We start from the raw sequence: 14,479 nt of genomic DNA on the forward strand, positions 1-14,479 counted from the left end.
TGTTTAATTTTCAGTGTGTGTCTCAAATTCAAGCCAAACCAAGTGCAAGTGTGAGAATCACTACGCTTGGCCTTCTGAACAATTCCCTAAACATGGCATTTGTGGCCACAGTAAAAATGGTACATGTGGACACATTGCTTCTCTTCCAGCTGATGGGGTGTTCTGCCGGCTACCAACTGGTAAAGAAATCTCTCTTTATTTCAAATCCAAGTTAACAACTGGCATGTTATAAAGTCTGATGCAGTTTTTGACCACTTAATTTTTTTCATTTTTGCCTTATTTTTGCAGCTTTGTTGAAGTCGTTCAAATACACCATTGACGTAAAGATCAATGTGTCAAGAGAAGCCGTGATAGAGCGCTTGAGGGCGTTGATTCGTGGACAGAAATTCCCTATGTGCGTCAAGAAAGACATGAAAATCTCCAGTGCAAACATCACTACAGGTAAGAGAAGTATAAGTGGAATAATGCTGTTCTGTCCGCATTCAACAGAAAAATTCTTTATTAGTATGTCCACCAAATCTTTGTTTAATTTTCAGTGTGTCTCTCAAATTCGAGCCAAACTGAATGCAAGTGTGAGAATCAATATGCTTGGCCCTCTGAACAATTCCCTAAACATGGTGATTGTGGCCACAGTCAAAATGGTACGTGTGGATACATTGCTTCTCTTCCAACTGATGGGGCGTTCTGCCGGCCACCACCTGGTAAAGAAGTCCCTATTTATTTTTAATCCAATTTGACAATTAGTTTGATCATAAAGTCTGATGCAGTTTATGATCAGTCAATTATTCTCCTCTTTTCTTAATGTTTGCAGCTTCACTAAAGTCATTTAAATACACCATTGACATAAAGATCAATGCTTCAAGAGAAGCCGTGATAGAGCGCTTGAGGGCCTTGATTCGTGGACAGAAATTCCCCATGTGCGTCAAGAAAGACATGAAAATCTCCAGTGCAAACATCACTGCAGGTAAGAGAAGTATAAGTAGATTAACACAGTTGTGTCAACATTCATCAAAAAATTGTTTATTTGTTTAATTTTCAGTGTGTGTCTCAAATTCGAGCAAAACCGAGTGCAAGTGTGAGAATCAATATGCTTGGCCCTCTGAACAATTACCTAAACATGGTGTTTGTAACCCCAGTCAAAATGGTACATGTGGATACATCGCTTCTCTTCCAGCTAACAGGGCGTTCTGCCGGCCACCACCTGGTAAAGAAGTCTCTCTTTATTGTAAATCTAAGTTGACAATTGGTGTGATTGTAAAGTCTGATGCAGTTTATGACAGTTTGATCATTTTTTTTCCCTAAATTTTTGAAGCTCCGCTGAAGTCATTCAAATACACCATTGATATAAAGATCAATGCTTCAAGAGAAGCCGTGATAGAGCATTTGAGGGCGTTGATTCGTAGACAGAAATTTCCCATGTGCGTCAAGAAAGGCATGAAAATCTCCAGTGCAAACATCACAACAGGTAAATGAAGTATAAGTAGATGAACACAGGTGTGTCCACATTTATTAAAAAAAAAAAAAATTGTTTATTTGTGTGTCCTCCAAAATCTTATTTGTTTAATTTTCAGTGTGTCTGTCAAATTCGAGCCAAACCGAGTGCAAGTGTGAGAATCAATATGCTTTGCCCTCTGAACAATTCCCTAAACATGGCGTTTGTAACCCCAGTCAAAATGATACATGTGGATGCATCACTTCTCTTCCAGCTGATGGGGCGTTCTGCCGGCCACCACCTGGTAAAGAAATCTCTCTTTATTTCAAATCCAAGTTAACAATTGGCATGTTATAAAGTCTGATGCAGTTTTTGACCACTTAATTTTTTCCATTTTTGCCTTATTTTTGCAGCTTTGTTAAAGTCGTTCAAATACACCATTGACATAAAGATCAATGCTTCAAGAGAAGCCGTGATAGAGCGCTTGAGGGCGTTGATTCGTGGACAGAAATTCCCCATGTGCGTCAAGAAAGGCATGAAAATCTCCAGTGCAAACATCACTACAGGTCAGAGAAGTATAAGTGGAATAATGCTGTTCTGTCCGCATTCAACAGAAAAATTCTTTATTAGTATGTCCACCAAATCTTATTATTTGTTTAATTTTCAGTGTGTCTCTCAAATTCGAGCCAAACCGAGTGCAAATGTGAGAATCAATATGCTTGGCCCTCTGAACAATTCCCTAAACATGGCATTTGTGGCCACAGTCAAAATGGTACATGTGGACGCATTGCTTCTCTTCCAGCTGATGGGGTGTTCTGCCGGCCACCACCTGGTAAAGAAATCTCTCTTTATTTAAAGGAGTGGTTAAGTGTTTTTTTTTCTAGGGTTGATTGTGTTCTTGGGACACAGTTTAACATGTCTTAATGATTCGTTTTTTTAAAACGCTGTATTTTTCATATATTTTATCTTTATTCTACACCTCTGTTTCCACTGTCATATGAACGGCTTGTTTGACTTCCTGCTTCTATGAAGCCACTCCCTCTGAAATACGCAATGTGCTCAGATTGGTCAGCAGGTTGGTAGCTGGCCCAGTGTATTGTGATTCGCTAAAGCGTCCGGAAACGACACGCCCCTTACCATCCGTTGCTTCAGTCAAAATGTAAATAATGGCGTCTATATTGCTGTATCAAATTGAGCCCGAATTAGACCCAGATGAAGAGGGTCAATCGCAATCGCGGCTTTTAAAGGACATTTATGAATGGTATTTCATTTAGTATTTGTGTCAAAGTGTTTAGATATGCTGTCACTGCTGTTTGTTAGCTTTCAATATACAGTTTTATCCTGATTAAAGCTTTACTGTAGCCGAATACATGACTGAGTAGTAGCATTTTTGTAAAGGTAGCTTTTAATTTATAGAATGAACAACTGTTTGTCTATGAACATAGACGTTTGTTGGTGTTTGTAGAATTTAGCTAACTGGCTAGCAAAGCAAAAACGAGTTTCTCTTTGTATATGTCCTTGATGCAACCAAAAATAGCAACAGAACTATAGGTTTAAAAGACATGTACAAACAATAAAACGTACTTACAGTTTGGGGGCGATAAACAGCAGCTTCTGCTTTTAAAGTGGGAACTGCTTCATCTTTCAGTAAGAGCCATCCAGCATTGAACTCGTGTAGATTCTGTAAGCTGTCTTCAGCACCACATCCAGTGTAGAAAATATCACAGATTATAATGGGTTCTATTATCTTTTGACGGGTCGCACTGCGCCGCGCCGCTCGTGTCCGGTGTACACAACTCTTCCGCTTCCACATGCTGCGCCACATGGCCCCGCCCACTTTGTTGAGTGTTCCCGGGGGCGTTTATGATGTCACCAACCCGTTGTAGTCCAAAACGTCTCAGGTTACGTATGTAACCATGGTTCCCTGAGAACAGGGAAGGAGACTCTGCGTTGACAGAACGCATTGGGGGAAGCGTCACGTGACCCAGGTGTCGAAAGCACTATCCAACAACTCCAATTCCTATTGGCCGGCAACAGCCTATGACGTCATACGGCGCGACCCGGAAGTATAAAGGGAGCGCCTGGAGAGACAGTCTTTATCTTATCGTCTTGAGGGACTGTTCTGAAGGCAGGCAACCTGAAGCATGGCAAAGAAACGCAGAGTCTCGTTCCCTGTTCTCAGGGAACCATGGTTACATACGTAACCTGAGACGTTCCCTTTCGAAAGGGAACTCCACTCTGCGTTGACAGAACGCATTGGAGAACGATATACCCACGCCGCCATGCTGGAGGGGAGTGCCTGCCAAAAATATGGCTGAGGCAAAGGCCTCAAAGCAGTTCTCAAACTGCCCAGCAACTCCCCCTCGGGTCACACCAGGCTGTCAGTGACAGCATTCCCTTTGGCCAACAGCCCAAGCTGAACTTCCAAAAGGCTTCTACCTTTCCCTTTTAACAAATAGAGAAATCGCTAAGGCGTCCGGAACCCACTTTTCCGTAAAGAAAAGTGGTCCCTTTAAGGGAATGTGGCCAAGGAACCAAAGGGAACCTCGGCCAGTCACTCTCGAGGGGAGCAGGGTCACCCTCATTGCCACCAGGGAGGCCAACCTGGTCTTCTCGGGGAACAGACTCAGTTTAGGCCAACCCTGTCTGAATACAGAGCCTCTAAAACGCATTCTTCAGGAAGATAGTAGGTAAGAGTGACTGTAGAAAGGCAGAAACCAGCTCAGACCCACGCGTAGAGACGGGCATCCTGGAGAGCAGAACTCAGCTGAGTGCTATGAACCCTTATATCGAGGGGAGATAATCCACTCAACCTAGGATCTACCCAGTGCTTAATTAACGCACTGAGGAGGCTGTGCGCTGAAAACCCTGAAAGGGGAGCACAAACCAGCCTGGGGCTGACTATTAAGATGGAGCCTGATCAAGGCCGAACCATCATAATCAGCTTAGGGAGCTAAGCACTATTACAAACCCCAAGGGGGAGCGCAGAGCTCACCTAACAGGTAGACTATGCCAAGAGCACATACTCATGGAGGCCCGAGAGGGGCTACAACATGACAACAGTTTTATAAAAACAGATGTAAACTTCAGAAAGAGGCCTGTTTCTGATAAACCCATTCTGAACATCTGTCTAAGCCGGCAGCAGACAGACAACTTCCATGGCAGCAATAGAAAGCTGCACAGTGCTCTATGATAATCCACCCAACACAATCCAGCAAGCAGTGTACTCAGTAAAAGCACCTTTTACTCTTTAAGCAAGAGGTGTACAGCATACGCCAACACATATTAAGGAAGGCCTGGAAGGCCTATAACCTCAACAGACACGTGGCATCAGCTCGTGGCAGTGTTTAGGTCCCAAGCCTGGTAAACAACCCGCAAAAGAGGGGGTTGAATCTACCACTTGGGCCCCTGGCCAACGAAGTGTATAGAAAATAGTTCTCAGAGAGAAATACACCTAAACAAACGCCAGTGTATCCAAAAAGGCAGCCCGTAGGCTTAGCATCCTTCAGGACACATGGCGTAAGTCTCGTGGCCGTTTCCAGGAGCACAAGATCCAACCTAAACTCTAGGTGGCTCTTAGCTCAACTAGAATCATCGACTCAAAGAGGCAACAATAGGTTGAACCAAACCTCAGTAAGGTTTCACTACTGACATCTCATACTGAGCCGCACAGAAAAAACACAATCTGTGCCAACATGTAAACTAAAAAGGAGGGCTGAAGGGGCCTGCCGATTCAATGACACGTGGCTCCAGCTCGTGAGTTTTCCAGGGAACCAAGCTACAGGGAACCAGCTCTAACCCACTAACTATGGGAAGCTAACTACTACCTGTGCTAGGCTACACTTTCCAGACAGGCAAAGTACCCTAAGTTCTGTGACTAAAGGGAACCACTTTACACAACCAGCATGGTCTAAGGGAGGCTAAATAAGCCTACCACCTCAAACAAACATGCTGCAGGGCCTGAAGCAGTGTTTAAAAAACAAAACAGTATGTGAGCAACTGATATCCATTAAACAGCCAATACAACACTATTGATAACTAGAAAGAGGCTGAACAATCTAGCCTACAATCACCGTATATGCAATATAGCTGATAAACAGATAACTGAAAGGGAGCTGACAGATACACACTTTATTCAGAAAGTGATCTATCTACCCTGAGTATGCAAACCAACAGGTGATGCACTCAGTGACACAAAAAACTCTCCTAGCTGGGGCTTAAAGGGGGGTCACCAAACACTTAGATAGAGGCCAAGCTTTTCTCAAAAAGGGCCTACTATACAAAAGCAGGTGTCAACCTGTGGCAGCATATTAAGCTCACATACAAATGTAGGGCAAACGTCTAGAACTTCAAAGGAAACTTTGATGTGCATGCTTTAAGAAAAATATATCCCTACCACAGATTCTCAAATCTGCTCCAAGCCTAGAGGACGGAGCTAAATGCATCGTCAACTCAACTTGAAAGAAGTCAAGTAGCTCGGAAGAGAACATTTTTCTCACAGCATGAAAGTTCTAGAGAGTGGGGCCTAGCAAACGTATATTGCCAACACTATCTGCTCAAAGATAAGGGCCTACCACCTGAGAAACAGCATCAGGTTTTTAACAAAACAGTCTACAACCTAGCTGTTAAACTCATGATTGCACCTACATAAGCAAGGGGACAATCTGGGCAAACAAATACTGGCCACTCCCTCAGGAGGAGGCCAAAACTAGAATACATATGGGGATTCCGTCTTCAATCCTTACCAAAGGGGAAGAACGATATCCCTGGTTCCGTAAACCCGCAAACCTTTTCACTATCAAGCCAGAAGGCGGGCCTTCAGAAAAAATTTCATCATAGGCCGGCCACCGGCCCGACTGTTCAAAGGTGTTATATCCTGAACATGCACAGTTAAAAACGTATCCCGGGAGGACAAAGAGAAGGGGCGAAGGAAATTTTTACCAAAAAAAATTGGCTCCACAACCTCCAGTAATTCGGCATATGCTGGACAGGGGGGCTTGGAAGAAAAAGAAGCAACCTCAGTCCCTTCTTCCTCTTCCATAGCCACCTCCTGCTCTCGGGGGCTCTCAGCCAGAATAGCACTCGCTCCTGGATCCGATGATGTCAAGGAAAGAACATCATCGTCATCCAAGAGCTCATCCCCGCCAGCCGCCACCCGAGGTTGAGAGACCGCAAAACCTCTCTCAAACTTGGCGGTGAGCTCCACCTGTGAGCCCCATGAATGCAGCCGCCGCTCGGCCTCAGCGCGATCGGGACCAGATCCACCGGGCACAGGTGTTGACGTCTCTCCCCTCGAGAAGAGAGCCAGGCGGGAACGGAGCGTTTTCATAGGAAAATGCTCACAACCCTCACAGCCAGCGTTCTCAAACGCTGCCTGTGCATGCTCTTCTCCCAGACAGATAACACAATAGGGTGTGAGGATCCTCCGGAGTCAAAAACCTCGGGCAAGGATCTGCACACTTCCTAAAACATTTTACTTTGTCCTCAGACATAGCTCAACAGGGAATACTCACTTGGAGAAATAGACAGTGCAATGACACGAACAGCCCCGAAAGACGAAAGGATAGAGACTGTCTCTCCAGGCGCTCCCTTTATACTTCCGGGTCGCGCCGTATGACGTCATAGGCTGTCGCCGGCCAATAGGAATTGGAGTTGTTGGATAGTGCTTTCGACACCTGGGTCACGTGACGGTTCCCCCAATGCGTTCTGTCAACGCAGAGTGGAGTTCCCTTTCGAAAGGGAAAAATCATTTGCCAGGTCTATGGAAACCCTACTTAGAGGTTGTTCCATATTATTAAGCAAGTTACAGTTCTCATACAATATAGGAGGAAGAAAGATCTTTCTGAAGATGAAAAGCATGAAATGGTGCAATGTTGTGCAAAAGGCATGAAAACAACTAATATTGTGTGAAAACTGAATGGAGATTATTGAATTATCATAAGATTTGTGAGTGATTTAGAGCACAGCAGAACTCGGTCAGATAAAGGCATATTGAGGACAGTTCCTGTCAAAAAAATTTATTGTATTAAAAGGGCAGCTATAAAAAAACCAGTGTTGAGCAGCAAACAGGTATTTGAAGCTGCTGGTGTCTCTGGAATCTCAAGAAGCTCTCCATGCAGGCTGGCAGTTGTGTGTAAAGATGCATTTCAGGCCCTCCAAACCAAAGCTCACAAAGAGAAACATCTACAGTGGGTGTAGAAATACAGGAAGACTCATTTTTAAATATTTTTATTCACTGACGAATGGCGTACTACAATAGATGGTCTAAATGGATGGATTTCTAGATGGCTGGTGAATGGCCACCACGTTCCAACAAGACTGTGACGTCAGCAAGGAGATGACGGGTGATGATTTGGCCTGGAATATTGGGAAGTGAGATGAAAGGTCCTTTTAGGGTCTCTGAGGGTATTAAAATCATTTATGCAAGATATGTGGAGTTCATAACTGGCCATTTTAAGTTATGGTATAAAAAGGAGGATAGTTCCTGAAATACAATGCACTATGCACTATCCCATGCTGCAAAAAAACACCACAGCAATAAAACTGTTTGAAAATGTATTTCTACACCCGCTGTAAATGTTTCTCTTTGTGAGCTTTGGTTTGGAGTGGCTGAAATGCATCTTTACGCACAACTGCCAGCCTGCATGGAGAGCTTCTTCAGACTCCAGAGACACCAGCAGCTTCAAATACCTGTTTGCTGCTCAACACTGGCTCTTTTATAGCTGCCCTTTTAATACAATAAATTTTTTTGACAGGAACTTTCATTAATAAACCTTTATCTGACCGGGTTCTGCTGTGCTCTAAATCACTCACAAATCTTATGATAATTTGATAATCTCCATTCAGTTTTCACACAATATTATTTGTTTTCATGCCTTTTGCACAACATTGCACCATTTCATGCTTTTCATCTTCAGAAAGATCTTTCTTCCTCCTATATTGTATGAGAACTGTGACTTGCTTAATAATGTGGAACAACCTCTAAGTAGGGTTTCCATAGACCTGGCAAATTATTTTGTCTGAGAATGATACCAGTTATTTAAAAAGACATGGATAAATAAACAAACAAACATTTACTTAGAAAAACTAAAATCTGAATGTTTATTGTACTGAAATCTTACTGATATGTCACTTGCATAATAATTTGGAACGCAGTGTAATGTCTGATGCACTTAATGACCACTTGATTATTTTCATCTTTTCTTTGTTTGCAGCTCCACTTAAGTCATTTAAATACACCATTGACGTAAAGATCAATGCTTCAAGAGAAGCCGTGATAGAGAGCTTAAGGGCCTTGATTCGTGGACAGAAATTCCCCATGTGCATCAAGAAAGGCATGAAAATCTCCAGTGCACACATCACTACAGGTAAGAGAAGTATAAGCAGATTGACACCGTTGTGTCAACATTCATCAAAAAATTGTTTATTTGTTTGTCCTCCAAAATCTTATTTGTTTAATTTTCAGTGTGTCTCTCAAATTCGAGCCAAACCGAGTGCAAATGTGAGAATCAATATGCTTGGAGCTCTGAACAATGCTTTAAACATGGCGTTTGTAACCCCAGTCAAAATGGTACATGTGGATGCATCGCTTCTCTTCCAACTGATGGGGCGTTCTGCCGGCCACCACCTGGTAAAAAAGTCTCTATTTATTTAAAATCCAATTTGACAATTGGCCTGTGTAGTACTTTTAAGGATCAGTTCGTAGGGAAGGAAGAGGACAGGGTCGACTTTGACTACTGACTGAGCTTTTATTACATAAAACAAAGTTCCAACAAAAAGACTGTGCAACGCACAACAAATAATCCACATCCGAAGAAGGGCTTCACTCCAGTATGATCTTCCGATCAGTCCAAGGTAGGTGTGTGTGTTCTCAGTCAGTAGTCCCTCTCTCTCTCGCACACTCCTGCTTCTCCTGGCGTTTTATCCTGTCTCTGTGCCAATTACTGGAATGAGAAACAGGTGTTTGTAATTTACATTTAACCCACTCGCTTACCACGCGTCTCCCGACGCTCTCTCCAGTTGCAGACCTTGCTGAACCACTATAGTATCCCGCCAGCCCGAGGAACTGTCTAACCTCCTTTTTGGTCTTGGGGCGCGGACAGGTCGCAATTGCTGCTGTCTTATCAATTTGGGGACGCACCTGTCCATGCCCCAAGTGGAAGCCCAGATACCTTACTTCCACGCACCCAATCGCACACTTCTTCGGGTTGGCCGTGAGCCCGGCTCCTCTCAGCGATCTCAGGACGGCCCTCAAATGCTGCATATGCCGCTGCCAGTCATTACTGAAGATAATAATATCATCCAGATAGGCAGCAGCATATGCACCATGGGGCCACAAAATTTTATCCATGAGGTAGCCGGTGCCCTGAACAGCCCGAACGGAAGTGTAACGAATTGGTGTAATCCGAACGGCGTCGTGAAAGCTGTCTTTTCTTTGGATAATGGCGACAAGGGGATCTGCCAATATCCCTTTGTTAAGTCCAATGTCGAATAAAATCGAGCCGTACCGAGCCGGTCAAGGAACTCGTCCACCCGTGGCATTGGATACGCGTCGAATTTCGACACTGCGTTCACCTTGCGGTAGTCCGCACAGAACTGAACTGAGCCGTCCGTTTTGGGGACCAAAACTATCGGGCTCGCCCAGTTACTGCTGGACTCTTCTATTACTCCCATTTCAAGCATTGCCCCTAATTCCGCCTGAACTACCTTTTTCTTGTGTTCAGGCAACCTATACGGCCGGCTGCGAATCATCACGCCCGGTCTCGATGTGGTGCTGAATGAGGTCGGTACGACCCAGTAGGGGAGAAAACACGTCAGCAAATTCTGCTTGTAACTTAGTTAAATCAGTGAGCTGGGAGGGCGAGAGGTGATCTCCCCCTGGGGCCAGAGCGAGGGATTGTTTTTTGACATTAGCCTCTGGCCCGAGATCACCCCCCCCCCTTGCCGTGTAACCTCAAACGGTCCTTGCCACTTTGCCAGTAATTTTGAGCTTGAAGTGGGGAGCAATACAAGCACTTTATCTCCCAGTGAAAATTTGCGTAAATTAGTCCCCCTGTCATACAGTTGGCTCTGTTTGTGCTGGGCTTGTAACAAATTCTCCATGGATAGCCGCCCCAAAGTGTGGAGTTTTGTTCTCAAGTCCATCACATACTGAATTTCGTTTTTGGCCTGAGACAGTCCGTCCTCCAAAGTCTCTCTTAGGACATCCAGCACCCCGCGGGGGTGGCATCCGAAGAGAAGCTCGAAGGGGGAAAACCCCGTGGAGGCTTGCGGGACTTCTCGCACTGCGAATAACAGGGGTTCTAACCACTTATCCCAATTTTTGGCATCTTCCTGAACGAACTTACGAACCATGGATTTAAGCGTGTGGTTAAAACGTTCGACCAGCCTGGCCGTTTGTGGGTGAAAGACGCTGGTACGAATCGATTTAGCGCCCAACAATTCGTAAAGTTTGCGTAACGTGCGTGACAAACGCCGTGCCCTGATCAGTGAGGATTTCTTTTGGAATCCCCACTTGGGAGATTAAACTAAACAGTGCGTCTGCAACACTCTTAGCGGAAATGTTGCGGAGAGCCACTGCTTCGGGGTATCGCGTTGCATAATCCACAATAACTAATGCAAAACGATGCCCTCTCGCTGATCGCTCTAATGGCCCGATGAGGTCCATACCAATTCTTTCGAAGGGGACCTGCATTAATGGGAGGGGGCGCAAAGGCGCTTTTGGAGTGGCCGGTGGATTTACCAACTGACATTCACGACAAGACGCGCACCACCTGCGCACATTCTCGTGAATGCCCGGCCAAAAAAATCGGGTCATGAGGCGATTTAGTGTTGCTGTTTGTCCTAAATGTCCCGCCATTGGATTAGAATGAGCCGCTTGGAAAAACATTTCCCTGCGGCTCTTTGGAACTAACAACTGTGTTGTATCTTCCTTTGTCTGAGTGTCTTGGGTCACTCGTTACAACCTATCTTTTATAATCGCAAAATATGGATAAGAAAGCGGATGTCCAGGCTGGAGAGGCTGACCGTCGATGGTTCTGACCATTTCAAATGCATGTTTTAATGTCTCATCTTGAGACTGCTCCAGAGGAAAATCATCGCGATTTGAAAGAATCAGTCTTCCAATTTCGCTCTGTTGCTCTGAAGCTGTGCTCACTGGTCCCTGGTCAGTCTCTCCCACCTGCACTCGCGCTTCCCTATCCAGTGTTTTTTCCCCCCAAGAGGCATCCGAGCATAAACAACCCAATAATTTATCAAATGCTGGCCAATTCGTTCCCAAAATTATCGGATGCCGGAGGTGCGGATTAACTGCCACCTTAACACTATGCTTTTGACCCTTAAATTGAATAATGACTGGCACCATAGGGTATTTCACCACATACCCGTGCACACACCGCACCCTAACCATGCGGCCTGTATTCAATGCCCCAGATGAAATCAGACTTTGATGCACAGAGGTTTGGTTACACCCGGAGTCCACCAAAGCCTGATAGGTACCCCCCTCGATACTCACAGGTATTTGGTACCAGCCAGCTTGACCAGGGGCAGCCTGCGGGTCGTCCGGGACCCGGATCAACGTCCCCACCTCCATCACTGGACACTTATCCACAAAATGCCCCGGGTCCCCGCAACGCCAACAGGCCGGCCCAGACCTGCCCACCGCTCTCGTGGCAGAGAGTGGGTTAAATGATTGGCGCGGAGAGAGGGGAGAAGCAGGAGCGGGGTCCAACCCGGCAGCAGACGGTCCCGCCCCCCTGGGTGGGGCTCTGGCTCCGGAGAACTGTCCCTGTTCAGTTCCGCCCCGCCCTCGGGTCGGAACACGAGGCGGGCTGGGCGGACGAGACCTGGGGAGAGGGACAGGTCTAGAGAGAGAGAGGGGAAGAGAGGGAGAGAGAGGTTGATGGTAGAGATTCGCCGACCCCTTGGCACACCACCATGTGGTCCTCCGCCAAGTGGATGGCTGAGTCCAGCGACGTGGGACGGTGGCACTGGACCCACTCGGCTGTTTTCCTCGGGAGCCGAGTGATAAACTGCTCCAGAACCACACGATCGATGACCTGATCCACGCCGCTTCCCTCAGCCAATAGCCATTAGTCCCAGAGCTGTTGGGCCATCACGAAAGGCCGGCCGGACTCACCCAATTCCAGTGAGCGGAAACGCTGGCGATGTTCTTCTGGGGTCCGACCGACCCGCTGAATGATGGCCCGCTGGAGGTCGTTGAAGACCAGGAGGTTCTGCACTGGCAGCTGCTGTGCCGCCACCTGCGCCTCTCCAGACAGCAACGGCACCAATCGCAGGGACCATTGGTCCCGCGGCCAACCGCACGACTCCGCTGATGTGACAAATAAGTCCAAGAATGCTTCGGGGTCATCATTGGGTCCCATTTTATTCAGGGGCAGGTGGGTGGGTACAGCTGGCTGCGTGGTGGACTCCGTGCGAACCTCCCGGTCGGTCCAGCTCCGGAACCTCTCGCGGTCCTCCTGCTGGGTCTGAAGGATGGCTTGAAACCGACGCTCCTGGCCGGTTCTCAGATCCAGCAGGGCCTGATGCTGCTCCTGATGTAGGACCGCAAGGGACGCGATGAGATCCGCAAACGGCACGGAGGACGATGATTGCATGGCAGCGGCCGTCCAACTCCCTTCCCGGGTTTCGGCACCAGTGCAGTACTTTTAAGGATCAGTTCGTAGGGAAGGAAGAGGACAGGGTCGACTTTGACTACTGACTGAGCTTTTATTACATAAAACAAAGTTCCAACAAAAAGACTGTGCAACGCACAACAAATAATCCACATCCGAAGAAGGGCTTCACTCCAGTATGATCTCCCGATCAGTCCAAGGTAGGTGTGTGTGTTCTCAGTCAGTAGTCCCTCTATCTCTCGCACACTCCTGCTTCTCCTGGCGTTTTATCCTGTCTCCGCGCCAATTACTGGAATGAGAAACAGGTGTTTGTAATTTTCATTTAACCCACTCGCTTACCACGTGTCTCCCGACGCTCTCTCCAGTTGCAGACCTCGCTGAACCACGCCCTCCTCGCCACAGCCTGATCATAAAGTCTGATGCACTTAATGACCGCTTGATTATTTTCATCTTTTCTTTGTTTGCAGCTCCACTGAAGTCATTTAAATACACCATTGACATAAAGATCAATGCTTCAAGAGAAGCCGTGATAGAGCGCTTGAGAGTGTTGATTCGTAGACAGAAATTCCCCATGTGCATCAAGAAAGGCATGAAAATCTCCAGTGCAAACATCACTGCAGGTAAGTGAAGTATAAGTAAATTAACACCGTTGTGTCAACATTCATCAAAAAATTGTTTATTTGTTTAATTTTCAGTGTGTGTCTCAAATTCGAGCCAAACCCTATGCAAGTGTGAGAATCACTATGCTTGGCCTTCTGAACAATTCCCTAAACATGGCATTTGTGGCCACAGTCAAAATGGTACATGTGGACACATCGCTTCTCTTCCAGCTGATGGGGCGTTCTGCCGGCCACCACCTGGTAAAGAAGTCTCTCTTTATTTTGGCAAATCCAATTTGACAATTGGTTTGATCATAAAGTCTGATGCAGTTTATGAACAGTCAATTATTTTGTTATTTTCTTAATGTTTGCAGCTTCACTGAAGTCATTTAAATACACCATTGACATAAAGATCAATGCTTCAAGAGAAGCCGTGATAGAGCGCTTGAGGGCCTTGATTCGTGGACAGAAATTCCCCATGTGCATCAAGAAAGGCATGAAAATCTCCAGTGCAAACATCACTGCAGGTAAGAGAAATATAAGCAGATTGACACCGGTGTGTCCAATTTCATTTAAAAAAAAAAAAATTGTTTATTTGTGTGTCCTCCAAAATCTTATTTGTTTAATTTTCAGTGTGTCTCTCAAATTCGAGCCAAACCGAGTGCAAATGTGAGAATCAATATGCTTGGAGCTCTGAACAATGCTTTAAACATGGTGTTTGTAACCCCAGTCAAAATGGTACATGTGGATGCATTGCTTCTCTTCCAACTGATGGGGCGTTCTGCCGGCCACCACCTGGTAAAGAAAGTCTC

At 45.9% G+C, this 14,479-nt stretch overlaps 1 protein-coding gene across 42 annotated transcripts in view; it reads left to right on the forward strand.

Annotated features, from left to right (window-relative positions):
- LOC125279989 overlaps positions 1-14,479 on the forward strand; it is a 43,817-nt gene that overhangs the window by 3,748 nt on the left and 25,590 nt on the right. For 21 of the 42 annotated variants that reach the window (XM_048210255.1, XM_048210257.1, XM_048210258.1 and 18 more), the window contains 15 exons: positions 15-179; positions 289-441; positions 537-701; positions 812-964; positions 1,040-1,204; positions 1,313-1,465; positions 1,572-1,736; positions 1,846-1,998; positions 2,100-2,264; positions 8,647-8,799; positions 8,898-9,062; positions 13,536-13,688; positions 13,764-13,928; positions 14,042-14,194; positions 14,301-14,465. In XM_048210255.1, coding sequence (XP_048066212.1) covers positions 15-179; positions 289-441; positions 537-701; positions 812-964; positions 1,040-1,204; positions 1,313-1,465; positions 1,572-1,736; positions 1,846-1,998; positions 2,100-2,264; positions 8,647-8,799; positions 8,898-9,062; positions 13,536-13,688; positions 13,764-13,928; positions 14,042-14,194; positions 14,301-14,465 — 2,391 coding nt within the window. The remainder of the gene's footprint in view (positions 1-14; positions 180-288; positions 442-536; positions 702-811; positions 965-1,039; positions 1,205-1,312; positions 1,466-1,571; positions 1,737-1,845; positions 1,999-2,099; positions 2,265-8,646; positions 8,800-8,897; positions 9,063-13,535; positions 13,689-13,763; positions 13,929-14,041; positions 14,195-14,300; positions 14,466-14,479) is intronic. The other 21 variants (XM_048210247.1, XM_048210261.1, XM_048210274.1 and 18 more) reach the window with 16 other exon arrangements.

Source organism: Megalobrama amblycephala, linkage group LG12, assembly GCF_018812025.1.
Source record: "Megalobrama amblycephala isolate DHTTF-2021 linkage group LG12, ASM1881202v1, whole genome shotgun sequence".
Taxonomy (NCBI): domain Eukaryota; kingdom Metazoa; phylum Chordata; class Actinopteri; order Cypriniformes; family Xenocyprididae; genus Megalobrama; species Megalobrama amblycephala.